Source organism: Dermochelys coriacea, chromosome 6 (assembly GCF_009764565.3).
Source record: "Dermochelys coriacea isolate rDerCor1 chromosome 6, rDerCor1.pri.v4, whole genome shotgun sequence".
Classification (NCBI taxonomy): Eukaryota; Metazoa; Chordata; order Testudines; family Dermochelyidae; genus Dermochelys; species Dermochelys coriacea.
This window is the reverse complement of record NC_050073.1, coordinates 111,452,605-111,468,752: the sequence shown is the minus strand read 5'-3', so window position 1 is coordinate 111,468,752 and position 16,148 is coordinate 111,452,605. Positions and strand designations below refer to the sequence as shown.

The following is a 16,148-nucleotide window of genomic DNA, read 5'->3' as shown; positions in this document are numbered from 1 at the left end:
GATACAGAAATCATGAAAATGCCCCCAAACTGTGAATGTTAGTCAATTCGAAGGATGGAATGAATTCTACAAGCTAACGTTAGTCAATTTCCAGGATGGAATACATTTTAGTTGTAAAACTGATTAAATTAACTTGTAAAATTCATTTCATCCTTTGAATTGCCTGTTAACTTGTAAAATTCATTCCGTGCAAACTCAGTGAAATTCAATACTTTGCCATTTGCATTGTCATTACTTTTCTAAAAATAAATAAATTGTGATTTACACAAGTCCCTACTTATGTGGTGTGATGAAACTGCTTTGGAGGCCAGTTACCAGTCAAAGCTCATTCCACTAAGGGTGTCTTCATGTGACTGGAAGAAAATGAGTCAACCTTTGTAGACAAGATCTATCAACTGGCAACACAAAAGTCTCCCCAGTCCCTTTTCAGACATCTCCTTCAGTAGATGTACTGACCTGGTCTCTCGCTCATTGGATATGGACACTGAAGTAAAAGGCCTGTTGTTCCAGATTGATTTCAGGAGATAATGAGAAGTGGAGATTTTCCTACCTGTAAAATAGGATCCCGAAAGTCCCCACCCCCACCACTCTGAAGGCCTGCCATATCGTAGGGGTTGGCCTTAGTTATGTTAGGTGAGATCATTTTTTCCTTCCTTTCCCCAATGGTGTGTTATGGATGAATTTGTAATGATAAAGAACTGTAAAGAGTTAATTGTTCAAGTTTCTTTAAGCAATTTATCATGGAAAGAACTCACTGGAGTCAGTCACGAAATGTTCAAAGGGAAAAGTTCTGCTTCATGAGTGAAGTAAGTGTTTCTGCCAGGAATTGCTAGCCAAGACTCACCCTATCCATTCCTAAGAATATACGAATGAAATGCCAATTGTAAATATCTGCCACTCATAGCTAGGAAGAAAATATCCATTTCTTACGCAAAGCTTCTTGATAATTATTTTAAAAGCTTTAGGAAACACTTGACTATGTTTCTGGATTTGAAAATAGGAATTTTATCCCCAAACTCTCAGAAACATTTGTTTTAAAATGAATCTAAATGTGTCTTTAAGGGTAAAAGAATGAGATGAGATTTCAAAGTTTTTCTGCAAAATCTACATGGGTGCATGGGTAAATGTATATACATTTTGCACATTACTTTGAAAACTCTTTGTTTTATTTGTTTCAATTTATAAAATGCAGCTGGCTAGTGCTGTAAGAGCATATACAGGTCAGTTAAAAATTACAGGGAAACGACCCAAAAAACTAGCATATGTTAGGAAGTGAAGGATTATGAAGGCCGCAATGTGATGGCAAGTCTGACAAAAATCTGTCAAATACATGTTTTACCTGAATGGTTTAGTAATTTTTTTTTACTGTAATCCATCACAATATAATATACCATATTAGTAGATATTTCCCTTATTCTTCCATCAGTACATCTAACAATATGATACATGAACAAATTTCAATAATAATTACATTCAACTTGTGTACAAAGAAAAATTAAATTAGCCACAGTGGTTATTATTACAATGAAATTCCAAGCAAAGGTTCCAATCTAAACTAGTCTGCCACAGGAAACAGTCAAGATGAACGTATGGTTTACATCGAACGTGTTCCTTTTAAAAGTTTGTGTCATCACATAGCCTGTAAAGAACTTCTAAAAATAAAGGCCTGAACCTGTTCACACTGAACACAGTGGCAAAATTCCCAGAATTCAGGAGGGGAAGAAATCTAATTTAAAAAAACCTACGCAATTAAATTAAACGCAAGGAACATAACAGTGTCACAGGATAATGGTCTCCTGATGTGGTGCAAATCAAGGGTCTCAGTGGGCTGGGATGAGGCCCTAAAGCAAAGGCAAAATGGAAAGGCACTTCATGGAAAATAAAGATCAAGGTCAAGCAAGAGACATTGATCCCGTGACAATTAATTTGTAATAACTTCATTTTTAATGTACCAAAATAATTTATTTAGGGTTGATCACTTAATCCGATGGCTGTTGATACATTGTGAGTAATTGTTACTCACTTCAGACCTAATCCTATAAAACTGAACAAAGCCCAAATAAAATGGCTTTGTGCTAATGAAAATGTGCTGAGGAGAGTGGGCTGAGGGAAGGAATCAATCTGAACCATCTAATTGATGACTGACATGAGACTGAGCCCATTGGAAATGAAACTTGATTAGTAGTGCATTGCCAAGAGTGCTTGTGCTTAAGATACCTCATAAAATGAGCTACATTTTACAGTGCTAATAATAATAATAATAATACTTAGCACTTACAGAGCACCTTTCAAAAGTGCTTTATAAACATTACATAAGGTCTAAATCCTACAGTCCTTACACTGGCAGAACTCCCATTGACTATCAATGGGGGTTTTGCCTAATAAAAGAGAAGGGTAAGTACTACAGGATTTGGCCCATATTAATTAATCCTCACAAAACCTATATGAGGTAGGTAAGTAAGTATTATTATCTGCCATTTTACAGATGGCAAAACTGAGGCACACAGGTTAAATAACTTGCCCTAGGCTACAGAATAAGTCAGGTTTAGGACTCAGGAGTTCTTGTGCTTAAATCACTAAACATAAAGGACTAGACGATGGCATAAAGCCATAAGAGCCAGATTACAAGGACTCATGGGGAAAGCGGGCCCATCCCCAGCTGTGGTTACCTGCCTGACTGGACCAAATTTGAGTGGCACTGAGATCTGGTGCAGAGGGTCACAATGACACTCAAATTTGGCCCAGCTGCCCCTCTGCCATGCCTTACCAAGTATAGGGGGTTCTGCTCCTTATACCCCTACTGAATGTTTCACCCTCAAGCTCTAACTCCTGGCCCCCTACACAATTTTTACAAACCTAGCACCTATCCACAAAGCCTCAGGCTGTGCTCGAGGGGTGTGTGAAGAGACTGCACTGCTACCAGCGGAGGGTGCAGAGGGACTGTACTACAAGCCTCAATGCATCTTTGTACGGTAATATAAACTTCTTTACTACCTTGTGATTATAGAAGCCATGGCTGCTCATATGTTATGTTTACTTTAAAAAATACAACAGGTCTTAAATGTTAAAAGATATCTAGATAATTGTTAGAGATGGGACAACATGGGGGAGTGCACATGAGGTAACTGGATCTGGAAGTGTTTGCAGGTCAATGGACAGGTCTTATTTTTCCCCATTCTGTACCCAAGGGTACCACCATTTTGGATGCCATCGCTCATGGAAGTACTGTCCCAAAAAGGGTTTTTTTCCACAAAGGAAATCATGGCATTAATGCACTGGGAACCAGCAGAGCCGGTGATGCCATTCCTAGATGTGTGCCAAGGCATCTGGGAATGTCATAAAAATACTGGGCTATATTCTCCCCACCTGGGGAAAAACTCACAGAAACGTCCATGTGCTCTGAAAATTCCATAACTTTTGGAATAACTCAGTTTCCGCAGCATTCTCCTCTCTAAAAGAGGGGCTTGGGCCATGCAGAGGGGGCAGAGAGCATGTCCTTCTAACCATGCAGAACCAGAGGATCCATGAGGAATTCCAGATCCATCCCTGGAAACCTTGGAACCTCTGTGCTGCACCTCACTATCCCAAACAGCTCAGCCCTATCAGGAGCTGTGCTGTCATACGCTCCCTCCTTTAGCACTAGGTATCATCCCCTACAGTTTGGTGCATGGGGTCAAAAGCTGGGAAAGGGAGTTAAGGCTGCAACTAGCAGCATTAAATCATGCATAGATTTATCCTTGAAAATGCACCAGATTTGGAGGACAGCATGTCAACATACAGCTGGTACTTTCCAGTGCCTCACCACCTATGCCCAACAAAATCCAGATTGCTCCAGAAGTAGTGTTTGCATGGAGACACATCTCAGATTCAGGGAGAAGATGCATCATGCTGCATTGGCTCTAATTCCTCCCTCCCCCACACACCATTTCTGTAGCTTTGCGGCCCTTTATACCCTTCACCACTCCTCTGATTTCCTTTATTTTGCACAAGAGGGGAGGAAAACTGCTCTGCCAGCCTCCATGTGGGGTGCCTGTTGGTAAACAGGAGATTTGAAGGAAATACATAGGCAGCTCAGCTATCTCCAGTCTGGCTCATCCGCAGAAGTTACCTCAGTTACTGGCTTGCATCACTTTGTTATACAATCACTGTAGCTTCTCTCCCATTTATTTTAGTAGGTTGTAAAAAAAAATCTCAGGCTTCAAGCTAATCGCATTTGCCTTGCTTTATGTAATCAGAAATGCCTACCTAATTTTACTGTGTTTTAGGGACTGAAGAGCTACATAACCAGGACAATTTTAAATGCAATATATATGTCTTATTGCTGCCAACCCATAGAAACAGGAATTATAACTTTTCCCTTTGAAGAATAACTTCAGCTTTTCCAGTCGTTCAGTAACTACGGGAAAATGTTCAGTATTGTCATCAGCCCGAAGAAATAACTCCATATGGACGTAAAACACTTCTGAATAGCAACATGGCTCAAGTCAGAGAAAAAGGAAGAAAACTACTTGTTTTTTCATTCCAGTTCTTATTCAGTTACTGAATTCTTTATGCTTTTGCATATATGTGTCGGAGAAAAAGATGGTAGCTATCAAGCAGATTTTTATCACTGACAATTTGCATTTACTGGTAAATGAAAATAGTAAAGTATACAATATATATTTCTTTCTAATAATTTCCTAGAAGAACATTTTGGTTTTAAACAGCAGCTCCATTTTAACTTGGGAGTAGTAAGGAAAGGATGAACATTAAATTGTGCTTCTCATCACTGAAGTTCTTTGTTTAAAATAGCTGGATCACTGATTCTCTTGATTTTCCAACTCCAACCCATTTTACTGGTGAGGGAGAGAAGGGGGAGAGAAACAACCATTAGAACACTGACTGGGAGTAAATAGTATCATGAATTAATTTTAATCATTTTAGTTTTTTAATATGAAGTTTTGGTACAAAATCGCCAACAAACTCCAAACCTGAAACAAAGTGCTGAAAAAGTGTCTCTGTTAAATAGTTTCTCCTGCTGTATCACCAACACAGAGTATACTGGAGCACTGAAAGCATGGAGTAATTATGCCATAAACACAAAGCATTGCGGTTTGAAAGCCTAACAGAAGGGTGAGGCACATCAGTTGCATGGTCAACTGTCATTATCTTGGGTGATGGATGTCTAGCTAAACCCATGCAATCTAAAGCAAGAATTCATAGTCTTCTCAATGTAGACGTGAAAACCACGAGACAAACACCATAGCATGGTTAAATATGGAGGTTGTCACTTTACTTTAAAATGATTACACAGATGGGGTAATCATCAGGACCGCCCAGAAGGGGGCAAGTGGGGCAATTTGCCCCAGGTCCCAGGCCCCACAGGGGCCCCCACGAGAGTTTTCGGCGGCACTTCGGTGGCACGTCCTTCAGTGCCACCGAACACACCTGGAGCGAAGGACCCGCCGCCGAAGACCCGCCACCGCTTCGGGTCTTCTGCGGCGAAAGGGATCCTTCTGCTTTATGTCTTCGGCGAAGTGCCCCAAAGACCCGAAGCGGAAGAACCCCCGCCGCCGAAGACCCCAGGCCCCTGAATCCTCTGGGCGGCCCTGGTAATCGTCCAACTGGTAGAGTTCACCCAGTGAAGCTCTCCACTGGCACCAATGGCCCTGGGTACTACAAACGTGAGAGTCGGTGTGAAGGCCATGCCCTCTCTACACCCTAAGGGTTGCCAAGGGACCCTGACTTGAAGTTAACGTCCCAAACACATTCCCCTCCTCCATGTCAGAGGTAGAAGATATAAGATGAAGGGGAGTCACATCTGCATGAGCCATGGAGACATATCTGCTCACCATGCATTGCTGCTCTCAGAACCAGTGTCCAGACAGCGCACTGAGTTATAGGGACCTCCATGAACATCTTCTAACCCACCCCACAACTGCACTGGAATCTGCTAAAGTTGTGACAAGTAATTGACACCCATTAAATCCGACCTCCTGGATGCTGGCTGGAAGGTGAAAACCCATATGGTAATTTGCCACTTTTGACATATAGGGAAAAAACTCTTCCAGACCCCAAAACTGGCGATCAGCCTAGTCCTGGAGTCAAAAGAGATCCATCAACTATATCAAAGGTGGGAATGGTGGGGCTGAAACAGGTAGCCCAGCATAGCTACTTGGCTAGGCAGCAGATGACAGCAAACTGCCTCCCCCTCCAGCTCCTGCAGCCAGGAGCCAATCCCATGGTCCCATTACCATCCCCACTACCATTAGCAGCAGCAATGGGTGGGACAATCTCTAATACCTGACTCAGTATGTGAAACCCTTCCCTCTCACACACACACCCTGAAGCACAAGGAAGGGAGTTGGAGGGAAGGGAAAGAAAAGCAACCTCCCCTCACACGCATAAGCTGAAGACAAGTGGGAGGAAGGGGGGAGCAGAGAGAGCAAGAACACAGCATGCTGCCCGAGCTGCTCCTGGTTGAGATCTCCCACTTGCCCCCCAGTTCTGGTGTTTCCACTGCTTTGGGCCCCATCAAAGCCCTATATTGGCTAGCAAGTTGAGTATTCATTCACAGCCTCATGTATATCCCATGGCCTCTCCATGAGCACAGGTGAAGAGACATGTACCTGGCACTCCAACATGGTTTTCCACACATCGAATATAATTCTGTGCCTTGGGTGGGAGATCCTCCCATTTCCTCGCCCCAGTCGTGTCAGTCTTCCACCCAGGCATTGTTTCATACTCTACTTCCACCTTCTGCAATATCTCCTGATTAGCTGTGAAAGCACAGTTAGCAACATGTAAGAATACAATAGCTCCACTTTAAAAGATGATATCTATAGATCTTGAGCTGGAAAATTTTAATGAATGTTTAAAAAAATGAAAATAATGACATGAAACAGGAACATTTATAACGTTGAGCCATCAGTTCACTCTATTTACTAGTATATTGTTGACTGTATATCCAAAGACAAACTGAGAGCATGTCTACACTACAAACTTAAGTTGACCCACATTAGATTGACTTACAGCCACAGCAGTAATTAATGCGGTGGCTGATGTCCACACTACCCTCCTTCCTCACCAGAAGCGCTTCCACCGAGTGAAGAGGGGCAACGTGTGGGGGGGGGGCTAAGAGCCAGGGCACTCAGCTCAGCTCCCCGCCAGGAGCCCAGCTGCCTCCTGGGCTTCTCGCCTCCCCGCTCTCAGCCGAGAACGGGGGGCAGCGCCTGGGGCTTATCGCCTCTGGCAGGGATATTGCCACCCAGAGTTAGGTCGACTGCCATGTCCCCAGCGGGGAGCTGGGACCCAGGGGCGGTGAGGTGGGGCAGCAGGGCTCCTAGTGGGGAGCCTGGGCTGTAGCCCAAGCCAGCAACTTGGGTGGCAGCCCGGTTTGGAGCGGAGACGGGTAACAGCCTGGCTGGGGACAGCCAACAGCTGATGTAAGGAACGCAGTGTCTACACAGACACTGCATTGCCTAACTAGACCAACATAAGCCCTACATCCCTCGCAGAGGTGGAGTAATGTCGGTGTAGTAGTGCACTTACAGCGGTGGAAGCAAGGCTGCAATGTAGACACTGACATAGTTAGCAGCTTATGTCAATCTAGGTCTGTAGTGTAGACCAAGCCTCAGTCTTACAGACTGATTAAAAGGATCCAGTTCCTTTGGTTTCATTTCCTCAGTACCCTGTGATGCTATATATAGAGCTATACTAATGAGACTAATATTTCTAGGAAGATAAGGAAACAATTATTTTAGGCCTTATCTACAGAAGCTTTGTCTGTTTGTTTTTTTTAATCAGTTCAACTATACAAGTGGTAGCAAAAATGGGAACCAGCACATTAATCAGTGTCTCATCTCTAGGACAGAGTTAAATAGCCCAGTGGTTAAAATGCTGGCAGCTGCAGGCAGCCCCTTCCACACAGAACTCTCTCCATCACTACCACCCATGGAGCTGAACTAATTGAAATGGTGGGAAATTTTTGACCCAAAGGTCTAGCACTGCCAGAGCCTTAGGCCATTGTGGTTTGGTCAGTGGACTCTTCCAGGACCGCTCAGTGTAGGCAAGCAGTCAGAGCAGTAAGAGACCTTGCGTAAGTTAGGGAAACCATGTGTTGTGTCATTAGGCATAGGCTGTTTAGTTAGGGCATGGCTACACTTGCAGATGTAGAGCTTTGTGAGTTAAACCAGCCCTTGGAAAGTGCAGTAGGGAAAACGCTGCCATGTGTCCACATTGTCAGATTCAAGAGCACTGGCGTGGCCACATTAGCAGCTCTTGCAACACACAGAGAGCAGTGCATTGTGGCAACTATCCCAGCATGCAAGTGGCTGCAACGTGCTTTTCAAATGGGGGTGGGGGGGAGTGTGACAGGGAGTGTGTTGTGTATATGTGGGGGAAGAGAGAATGGGTTTTGCGGGGGCTGAGAGCATAACAGCATGCTGTCTTGTAAGTTCAGACAGCAGCAGACCCCCCCTCTCCTCCACCTCTCTCTCTCACAGCAAGCAACATTCTACACCAATGGTTGCTTTGACCTGGAGCAGATAAGCAGCCAGCTGTCAGAAACGGAGCTTTGAAAGGGCATATCCGCATTCCTACAGCTGATTCCAAAACAATGACAAGAGTGGCCACTTGACGTAAGGGGATTATGGGACCTTTCTGGAGGCCGATCAGAGCGCAGTAATGCAACACCTTGTTCACACTGACACTGGGGCGTTTCAGCCAAGGCGCAGCAAGCATTATGCTTCTCGTGGAGGTGGATTACCAGGAGCACTCCAGCTGCAGATTCCAGGCGCTCTAAGTGCCTTCCAGTCTGGACAGGTCATGAGTTAGGGCTGCTTTAATGCGCTCTAACTTGCAAGTGTAGCCAAGTCCTTAGTTTGGCAACTAGAGAGCCAGGGGGAGCTACAGGGTCACTGTGTGCAGCAGTCTGAATAAAAATAGCAAGTTCCTATTGACTACAAGTGAGTCTTGTCTATTCTCAGGCATGACATCAGCAGGGCATGGGAACAGTCAGGGGTGGCCAACGTGTGGCTCCGGAGCCAAATGCAGCTCTTCAGAAGTTAATATGCGACTCCTTGTATAGGCATCAACTCTGGGTGGGGGGACTGGAGCTACAGGTGCCATTTTTCCGATGTGCCAGGTGGTGCTCACTGCTCAACCTCTGGCTCTGCCACAGGCCCTGCCCCCACTCCACTCCTTCCCACCTCCTCTCCTGAGCCTGTGGTGCCCTCGCTCCTTCCCCTCCCCCCCAGAGCCTCCTGCATGCCGCAAAACAGCTGATTGGGAGGTTCGGAGAGGGAGGGGGAGGCGCTGATCAGCAGGGCTCCTGGTGGGCAGGAGGTGCTGGGAGCGGGGGCAGGGGGCTGCTGATGTATTACTGTGGCTCTTTGGCAATGTACACTGGTAAATTCTAGCTCCTTCTCATGCTCAGGTTGGCCACCCTTGGGAACAGTAAACATAGCTCATGGGGGAAAGGAGTCTACTTACTGTAGCCATTCTAATCAACTTAGAAGTTAAACAGAGAGCCTCCAGAGGAAGCCCTCCAGCTTAAAATTCAATGAGAGCTGAGCATCTAACTCCCTTAAGCTGCCTTGAAATCCCTACCCAAGGATACTTTGGCACAATGCAGGACCTCGGAGAGGGAGTAGTAAAAGTGAAAAAATAGGAGGGATCCTCAGGCTTGGAGAACACCATTTGGGTAAGAAAATCAGAGCATGAAAAGCTGCAAAGCATTATGGGGTAGGCTATCATTAGTCCAGTAAGAGTCCTAACATCTCAAATCCTATGTTATTTTAAACAAAAGTCAAAAAAGTTTTAACATGTATTGAAATGGACTGTATCTTTTTATGAACTAAAATGTCAATTGCTGCTAATTAAACTGGCACTCTGCAAAGAGAGCAACGCTGTTTGTGTCCATGTCTCAGCTTTTACAACATAACAATACTCCCTTTACTTTTCCTTTGCGAAGCATGATTTCATTGACATGCTCCTGAGACTGCAGCCCTCATTCATCAGAGATTAAAATGTAACAAACACACACCCCAAAACAAAAACAAAAAATCCAATAACAATGTATATATACAGCCTGATTCTCCATTGTCCTATACCTTAGAGACATTTACACCTGTACGAAGTGACAGTAAAACTCTACTATTCTGATTTGGTGGAAGCGTTTTACACCACTTTGCTTCGGTGTAAGTTCTTACAAAGTGCTGGGCAACAGAGAATCAGGTCTGGCTTTTAAGTACAAAATACTTAACAGAAAGAGAGAAGTGATCACCAAGAATTTTTTTAAAAAACATACCTGGAAAATATGGAATTCTTTTTCCAGACAGTTTATAAGCAACACCGATTTTAATCTCATCAAGGACATCCAGAATATCCAGTTTTGTTAATGCCAGACTGTCCAGAAAAACATTGGATAAAGTTACACATAAATTGAATCCTTCCATCATCGTCTTCTTTAATCCCTTCCACCTGCTTTTTCTACTCTTGTACTCATAGACCAAGCTCAGCCAACCCAGTATAAAGGAAAATTCAGACATATTAGAATATGAACTTTGTTAATTGAATTCATGCCTCTGTGATGACCAGATTACCATGTTTTACTTCCACACATTTGCCTGCTTATATAGGTGAACAACAGTGTGTTCAATTACATCCTTTAAAATGCAATTATGCACTGAAAAGTGATTATGTGAAACGGCATTTTTAACTATCAGGCATAGTCACTGTATTAAGATGCACATCTTCTTACCTTAGTCGTACTACTATTTACTCACATTATCCTTGCAGAACTAACAAGGCTAAGAGAAAAAGAGCTCAGTTCTATTTTTTCTTCTGCCTCAACAGAATTGTTTAATAAGTTCCAGTTACAGGGCCAAGCACTTACCCCTGTGTAAACCACTGGTGGCATAATTTGGCCTACAGAACCTTTATTACTGATGATGATATGCAGTCAGGAAAGATCCCAGCTTGACTTTCAGATCCCTAGGTGAGTTAGTTTATTTAATTGACAGCCTAGTTATCTTTTACAAAATACATTTCATGTAGAAATCATAAAGGGATGAATAGTGGAATCTTAAGGTGCTGTTTTTGCAGAGTCACTTTTCAAAGTAGAACTGCACTTGAAAATAGTACCCAAATATCTCTAAAAACAACATGCCTGATCCTCAGCAGGTAGCTATCGGTGTAGCTCCACTGATATTTGCATCAATCATCTAATCATCTGGCCAGACATACGCATGTTTTCAATGTTAGATTGACTTTGGGAGGATGAAGGAGACATTAAAAATTTGGAAAGAAATGCACAGGGCTGTTGTTCTTTGCCTCATTCATGGCATATATCAGTGGTTCCAACTTCTCAACCAGGAATACACAGCAGTCTTCTGGGGGTACATCAACTCATCTAGATATTTGCATAGTTTTACAACAGGATATGTAAAAAGGACTAATGCAGTAAATACAAACTAAAATTTCATATGACTTGTTTATACTGCTCTATATACTATGAAATATAAGTACAATATTTATATTCCAATTGAGTTATTTTATAATTATATGGTAAAGAGGAAAAAGTAAGTCATTTTTCAGTAATAGTGTGCTGTGACACGTACGTGTTTTTATGTCTGATTTTGTAAACAAGTAGTTTTTAAATGAGGTGAAACTTGGGGTATGCAAGACAAATCAGATTCCCGAAAAGGGGTACAGTTGTCTGGATAGGTTGAGAGCCACTGGCATACACCTCCCATTGTTGCTTAGGTGTCAAGGGCCCAAATCATCAAAAGTATTTAGGCTCTTTACTTCCACTGAAATCAATGGAAATTAGAAGTCTAAGTTTCTTTGAGGATCTGAGCCAAAGTCCCCAGGATTAACATAGTTTTGCTGATGGGGAAAACAGTAATTCCATGGAACTGAAAAGGAAACAGACTATAGCTCTTCAATGTCACTTCTACAAAGAATGGAGATGCATAAGTGAAAACAACATAGGGCCTTGGGTAAACGCTAATTTTACAAAACATTCAGATAAGTTACTGCAGAAAGATTGTTTCATGTTTGTTTCATGACTGATAAAAATCTATGTTTTCACACCACTTAGAGACATAGTAAAGCTGACCTAAGCCCCAATATAGGCACCGCTAGGTCAAAAGAAGAACTCTTCTGTCAACAGAGCTACTGCCTCTTGGGGGTAGGGGATGGGATTTACTACAGCAATGGAAGAATGACCTTTTTAACTGTAGCAAGTGTCTACACTACAGCACTACAGTGGTATAGCTGTCTGGGATAATATGAATGGATCGTTAAGGCAGTGGTTCCCAAACTGTGGGTCACGACCCCAAATGGGGTTGCATCATCAGCAGATGGGGTTGCGGTGATCCCTAGTGTATGGAGGATGCCATTTTGCTTTTCAAAATGGCATTGTCCATGCTGTCTGGGGTCTCAGCAGGAAATACTTCATTAAAATGGGGTTGTGCCAGCAAAAAGTTTGGAAAGTCCCGCATTAAGGACTGGCTGGGACCAACCCATATCAATGGAATGCCCTACAGAGAGAATGGAAACCCCAAGGACTGAACAACTGACACTTAACAGGAGGCTCCTAGCTTGACTGGTTGGAGCACACATGAACTCAGCAGGAAGACAATGCGGGGTGGTGACCAGAGGGGATGATAGGAACTGGGGTCACAGAGAGATTCAGAGCTCCTACCTGGGACCAAGGCTATGCCTACACTACAGACCTTACAGTGGCACAGCTATACCACTGCAGCCACACCACTGTAAGGTCTCCCATGTAGCCGCTCTATGCCGACTGGAGAGAGCACTCCCATCGGCATAATTAAACCACCCCAAGGAGCGGTGGTAGCTATGTTTGGGGGAGAGCACCTCCTGCCAAATAGCGCTGTCCACACCGGCACTTCTTTCAGTGAAACTTATGTCAGTCAGGGAGTGTTTTTTCACACCCCTGACCAATAAAACTGCTAGTGTAGATATAGCCTATGAAAAAGGGACCAAGATAGGGAAAGGAAACAGAGATGGTTCCTACAGTTGTATGGCTTAAGAGGGAATCCTGGAATTGGCCAGTTTGAACTATGCCTTAACATTTGCTTCTCTGTGCAAACCTCAAGATTTCCCAATGCTGTGTTCCAGTTCACTAATAAATCCTATTCTGTTTTGAAAATGCTACCTGGTGACACTGCAAATTCTCATGCATTGACCCCTGAAGAGGGTACACGTCCCTGAACAGGAGCTTCTCTGAGTTGGGCTCAATGGGCAGAGCTCTCAGTGAGAAGAAAGAATGCTGCAGCCCAGAGGCTCCGTCTTAGAGATGCTGAGTCTGCGTGGCCTAACCTTAAGGAAAAGTGTGACCTTTGGGGGCCTGGTGCACTGATGGCCAAGAGACTGTTTGAAAGCTGGGACATCGCACAGATCCTGTGGATCTTTGCCAGGCACTCTAATGGACCAATCCAATGTTTGCTGGAGTCAATGGGAGTCTTTCTTGAATGCACTAGGTAAAGAATGACAGACTGAAGAACTGCTGCAGCAAACTCTGATACACTGATATGTTCGACATCATTCATTTGGTGCAGAGCAAATGAGTATTTGTATCAGAATGTCATCATATCACACAAAGTCTCTAGCTCTAAGAATAAACATATTCGCATTGCAGGGGCATTTAGGTAGCAGTCTGAGATTATTTTCCCTATGACAATATTTTATTGAATTTTTAAATTGCTTAAAATGTAACACTTAACTGCACTGATATTAACGTTACCTACATATTTTATTCTGTGAAGAACAAAATTATCTGTTCCATATGTAGCGCAAAATTTGTGATGCTTACGCAGTGAATCCATTGATCATGTGAGCGTATCTCAAAATGACAAGGTCTAACCAGCCACAGCGCCTTTTCCTGCCTGTGGTTACTCCCCATTCATGGCCTCGGGACTGCAAGAGGTCTCCAATTTCCTACAGGAAGATAAAGAGACATCAATGGTGTTTCAACAACAGAGGTAACAAAACTCAGCCTGTCTAATCAATTTTTTTTAAAGTAAAGCTTAGTTCTCTTAAAAGGGGACTTCAGTTGAAACTAATGTCCCTATCCACAGAAACTGGTACAGCACAGCATCAACAGTTTGACTTTTCCCACAATATGCCTCAATATGTTTCAGTATGACTGGTTCTTATTTTGTAGGAGCCCCTATTTTCCCTTCATATGATAAGAAAATCTTCTTAGCAATTCAGCCCGATTTCTCTGTTAAGAGTTTGTTATTTCCTTGCACTCCCCCCATCAGTATGTCTGTTTCCATCTGGTGGTTTGCAGAAGGGGTTGTGCCTTTTTTGTCTTAGACTGTAAGCTCTTTGGGGCAGCAACAATCTTTTTGTTCTGTATTTCACAGAGCCTAGCACAATGGGGTCCTGGTCCATGACTGGGGCTCCTGGGCTTTATGATAATACAAATAATAAATATTAATAAAAAGTGTCATTATAATAATTGGGATGGCAATTTTTGTTATGTGAACAAAAAGAAGAGAAAAACCTTCCCATGAGGAACTGAATTAGACCACCAATTCATTTCATTGCATCCATTAGATTTAGTCACTATAACATTAAAGAGGATTCAGACCAGAGACCTAGAAGTTTATGGATGCATATTTCATTATTATTCTCCTGAGCCATCCAGTTTACTGATAACAAAGGTACAATATACACTTAAAAACCCTACCCACCCTCCATTTTTAATCAAGAAGTTTTTGCATGATTGGCTGAAGCACAAACTGGTCTATTCTATAAATCATTCAGAATACATCATATTGTTAATAACACAAGACTATAACCTGCAGTTCCCAAGTTCTTATATAGACAAAATTCCTAGTGAAGCAACGAATTTTGCCTGAGTGAAGGCTGAGATTCTGGCCAACAACAAACAATTGCCAGTGAAACTGCACCAATAGCCAGGAGATAAAATGATGACATTTATACTGGAGAGATAAGGTGGGTGAGGTAATATCTTTTATTGTATCTACTTTTGTTGGTGAGAGGACAAGCTCGCAAGTTTACAAGCTTCAGGTCTGGGAAACTTCAGCAGAGTGTCACAACTAAGTACAAGATGATTTAGCATAAGTAGCTAACCCATATTGCAAGGGACCACTCAAGATGAAGTGGCCCATTAATACCCCTCCAGTCATACGGAAGAAAGGAGGGAGGGGCTGTTAGGGGTTTATAGACTGTTGTAATAAGCCATATCTAGTGTCTCTATCCAGTCAATGTTTTTTAGTGTCTAGCAAAATTATGAATTTAAGCTTCCAAAAGGCTCGTCTTTTGAGTGTTCCTTTGAGGATAAGCACTGAAAGGTCAGATATAGAATGATTGCTTTGTGAAAAGTGTTCATCAAACAGGTGATGTGGTATTCTTGTCTTTTATCATTTTCCTATGTTAGCTCATCTGAGAGTGTAGTGATTGCCTAGTTTCATGTGCATAGTTTCTATTTGGGCAGTTAAGATACACCACATATTGTGATAGGCACGTGTAGGACCCATTGTTCTTGAAAGATGTGTTGTGGGGGCTGTTGATCATTGTAGCAGTGGAGAAATGTCTGCAGGTTTTGCATCTGTTGTTCTGGCAGGGTCTGGTGCCGCTTTGAGTTGGTGTGTCCTGGTCTATGGGGAGCTTGCTTCTGATGATGAGCTTGAAGAGGTTGAGGGGTTGTCTGAAGGCCAGAAGAGGGGTTTCAGGAAAGATTTCTTTCCAGATGGGGTCCCCATTGGGTATGGGTTGTAGTTGTTTGATGATGCCCGGTATTGGTGTGCTAAAAAAAAAATCTGTTCCACCTTTTATTTAGCTGTGACACTCTGAGTACATTTCCCAGACCTGAAGAAGAGCGTTGTGTAAGTTTGAAAGCTTGTCTCTCTCACCAGCAAAAGTTGGTCCAATAAAAGCTATTACCTCACCCACCTTGTCTCTCTAATATTCTGGGAGCAACATGGCTACAACAACACAGCATACAACAATGGAAGACATTTATATCTGTAATTTGTTATGACAGGTACAGAGATTGTAATAGAATGTCAACACATCAGTGTTGTCTGCTTTGCAAAAAACATCTCAGGCTGCCTTCAACTGAGTTACACTAGGGATGAATGTGGTCCCTTGGCATTGTCTTGGCATTT

General features: G+C 42.9%; 1 protein-coding gene across 1 annotated transcript in view; it reads right to left on the bottom strand.

Annotated features, from left to right (window-relative positions):
- Positions 1-1,333: 1,333 nt before the first annotated feature.
- The window catches only part of ADSS1 (adenylosuccinate synthase 1), a 39,524-nt gene continuing 24,709 nt past the window's right edge, over positions 1,334-16,148 (bottom strand). Inside the window, exons 10-13 of the mRNA XM_038404851.2 lie at positions 13,823-13,947; positions 10,289-10,386; positions 6,609-6,758; positions 1,334-4,835 (exon numbers count right to left, since the gene is read on the bottom strand). Of these exons, the coding sequence (XP_038260779.1) occupies positions 4,783-4,835; positions 6,609-6,758; positions 10,289-10,386; positions 13,823-13,947 (426 nt within the window). The 3' untranslated portion in view covers positions 1,334-4,782. The remainder of the gene's footprint in view (positions 4,836-6,608; positions 6,759-10,288; positions 10,387-13,822; positions 13,948-16,148) is intronic.